The 3,750-nt window shown below is 28.8% G+C and overlaps 1 protein-coding gene across 1 annotated transcript; it reads right to left on the bottom strand.

The window, feature by feature from the left end:
• Positions 1-431: 431 nt before the first annotated feature.
• Positions 432-3,288, bottom strand: LOC112456436 (cytochrome P450 4V2-like; the record flags this gene model as incomplete). Its single annotated transcript, XM_025018964.1, has 3 exons — positions 432-620; positions 2,844-2,931; positions 3,182-3,288. Coding segments are annotated over 3 exons (384 nt in total), but the record flags the coding sequence as incomplete, so codon positions are not given.
• Between the last annotated feature and the right edge of the window lie 462 nt (positions 3,289-3,750).

Genomic DNA, 3,750 nt, shown 5'->3' with positions numbered 1-3,750 from the left:
GTAATAATCAATTGCTTAAAAAATAACATTATATAATAAATACTTTTGAAATTTTATCAGTAAAATATCTTATAGAAAGTAATCTCATAGATAATGGCTGCGTTCGGGGAGCGCGCTATTAGCGCTATTGCATCATTTTATCTTTATCGCTCATTAGGTATAAAACAAGGATAGAATAAGCAAATAGCGCCAATAGCGCGCTCCCCGAACGCAGCCAATATAAATCTTAAAATAATTAAAATGTATTATATATACAAATATATATAATAAATATTTTCTCCATTAAAATTTTTTTAATATAGTAAATTAATCTTGACTTAAAATTAATAGCATTTACAAATATTCTATTAATATAAAAACTGTATTTTGTAATAATTTTGAACAAATTTTATTGTATGTTAATACAAATATATCAAATTATGTAATCTTACCACATGCTATTCTCCAAGCACAATGTGATATTTGTTCTTGAAGGATAATTTCGTTTCCACTTAGATCATCTTTCTCTAATTGATGTGTAAATATTGCAGATTGTTCAACAAATATATTAAAGAAATTTTGCAACATCATTGAACTAAATGTTGGTGCAGTAAGTTTTCTCATTCGAGTCCATATGGATTCTGAAATAATTATTAAAAGCATCATAAATAATATCACAATATTTAAAAGAACTTATAGTATTAGAGATTTTAATTTTAAGAAATAATTCAAGAAATTGGCGTTGCTAATAGTTAGTATTATTAAACAATATTAGGAATTATAAACAATATAAAAAAACTATAATAATATAAAATAGTATAAAAGTAACTATATACAGAGTGAAACAATAACTATTACCTTAAATATACCTTCGAATCTATAAGGTCTAGAGGAAGATTCGTATAACCAAAATTGTACAAAGGAGGCTATCATATGGCGACAATAATTTTTGTCTGGAGGCGCTTCGGAGATATCAAAGTTAGCTTTATTCTTTAAATGGATTCGGTATGTTCTTTTTTCCATAATATAATAGAAAAGCTGAAAACAAGTTCACGACACAAGATTGTCACAAGATTATTGAACAAGATTAGAAATAAAGAAAAAACGATAAAAAATATTTTTTTATATTAAATAAAATTTATTTTTAAAGAAGATGTTTGAAGTGATGGCCATCATTATATCGATCCAACACTGGATTCTTCCAATCACAGGCTGAATGCGATTAGGATGCGTTAAATTTTTCGCTCGCACCAAATTTTGTTGACATTCCGATAATTTAATTACTCATACAAATAAACGTTATATTATAATAACTCCCGACGTTACTAAAAGAGCAAGCAAATCAATGATCGAAAGAATCCATGGCAGTATTGCATCGATAATGATGGCCATCACTTAGAACATCTGTTTTAAACGTTTTTATTCAATATAAAAATGTATTTTTTAGCGTTTTTTTTATTTTTAATCTTGTTCAATAATCTTGTGTCATGAGTTTTTAAATTTTTTCCAGCTCCTCTTTCATATTATTAAAAAAAAAAACATCAAATTGTTGTACCGCGCCTTGAATTGGAGCTCAGGGCCGGCACCGGTTTCTTACCTGGTGACCCAGAGCCTGGAATGCCACCTCAGGTATATTTGTCATTTGTTGTGGTATCAATTGTCGCAACTTGCGCTGGTAGCTCGATGTTGCAATGAAGAACCGTCGACACCACAAAATTTGCCTCACAACAAAATTTATTTAAAAAAATGAAACTGACCGTGATATCTCCGAAGTGACTAGACAAAAATTATTATCGCCATATGATAACTCCCTTCGTACAGTGCAATTTTAATTACAAAAATCTTTCTCTTTAGACCTTTATAGATTCAAAGATATTTAAGGTGGTAATAATTATTGCCTCATTTTGTATACATATAAACAAAATGAGTTTTATTTCGCGTGTGCCAATTATCTTGATAACATTTTCAATATTTAGCTTACAATATTTCGACAATTGTTTGTTGGAGGGAAAAGTGGTACAGGACTTTTTAACTTAATTTAGTCTCAAGAATATTCTCTTGCAATAACACCTAAACTTTTTTAAATATTTGTGTATACATAGAAGCTCCAAAGAGATGTATCCTACACAATTACATTAGATATATATGGCTCTGTTGGAAATCTACGAGTAGAAGAGAAATGGGCTAAACTTTTGCGTATTAATTACTACATCTGGCTCTCATTTAGCCTGCTTTTCTTGTACTCATATACGCAATTATTTAAAGTTGAGGTATTATTGCACATTCAACAGCACATTCTTTAGACCAAATTATGTCAAAATGTCATGTACCACTTTTTCCTCCGACAAGCAATTATAAACATATGTCGTAAGCTAAACATTGAAAAAATTATCAAGTTTCCCTTGAATATCTTAAAAAATATATGGCAAATAAAAAAAAATGTTTCAGACAAAAGTTGTTCAAATTAATTAGTAGAAAGCGATGAAATATTAAAAAATAGAAATCTTTACTTAAAAATTAGACTTGGGTCTTACTGAACCCAACACGTGCTCCGGACCAAAAATTTAATAAACTCATCTATTGGCCCCCTTCGAGCCCTACAACTTTTATCTGAAATATTTTTTCATCAACCCCTTCCTTTATGAGCTATTCGACCGTGCTGTTTTAAATGGGACACCTCGTATATTCATGTGACTTATGGTATATCATTAATACATTTATAAATGCAGCTAGAATATAAACGGTTACGAAATAATAATAAATTATAATTATTTCCTTAAATTAATTACAAAGAAAGTAACTATAAATTACGTACTTAAAAAGCAATTATAGTATAATGCTTTACTCTTGTAGATATATCTTACCAGGAGCAGTGACCAATCCCATACCAAGTAGAGGAATAACTTTATACAGTATACTTTTATCTATACAATTTTTACTCTGTAAGATAGTCTAAAACATAAAAAAATTATTTATTTTTCACTGCATTGTAGTGACGTTCGCACGTTTGTTTCGTTCGCATAATTAACATATATTTTATTAATTGTAAACTAATCAGAGTTATTTAAGTTATTAATTAATGTTAGTAATAAAGATTATATATGTATATACATATTACGTATAATTTATATAAAGTATAGTTTATAGCTGATGCTTATTAAGATATAATAAAAACGTATTGCAGTGAACATTCTTTCTTTACTTTTACGTCATCCGGTTCGTATATTCCAATGAGCAACTTGCTGCCAAACCAAAATTGAAAAGGAGATGAGTAATCTTCTGTCACCTTCAATATGACATCCAAAAATTCTAAAAATTTTAGTATATCTTAGAGATATTTTTTGTGAGATTACTTATTTACATGTTATTATTACAGGAACAAAAATAACATATATTTTAATTGTACATATATAACATATATAGATACACGCGTACTATTCAGTAGGGGAGACCGGGGCTATCTCTCTACGGAAGCTATGTGTTCATAGTACTGCTATCAGTGCTATCTCAGGTGTTAAGAGATAGATATCTTTACCATTTTAACAAATAATTGAAAAAAGCTCTACACAAGAGATTCAGAAGTTCGAAGCTTTTGTTCTCTTGCGATGCTTTTCACAGACGCAATATGCATTACAAAAAAAAGTGAAAATAATTATTCACATTTTTCGAAAAAATTGTTGTGCGACAGTTAGTCAATTAACTCAAGACAATTTAACTCAAATTAAGGCAAGCAGTTCATAATGTTATCAGTTATTATATATAGTTATCAGA

Source organism: Temnothorax curvispinosus, unplaced genomic scaffold (genome assembly GCF_003070985.1).
Source record: "Temnothorax curvispinosus isolate PA1 unplaced genomic scaffold, ASM307098v1 QBEX01006837.1, whole genome shotgun sequence".
NCBI lineage: Eukaryota > Metazoa > Arthropoda > Insecta > Hymenoptera > Formicidae > Temnothorax > Temnothorax curvispinosus.
Note: the sequence above shows the minus strand (reverse complement) of the source record. Positions and strands in the feature narration are given on the sequence as shown.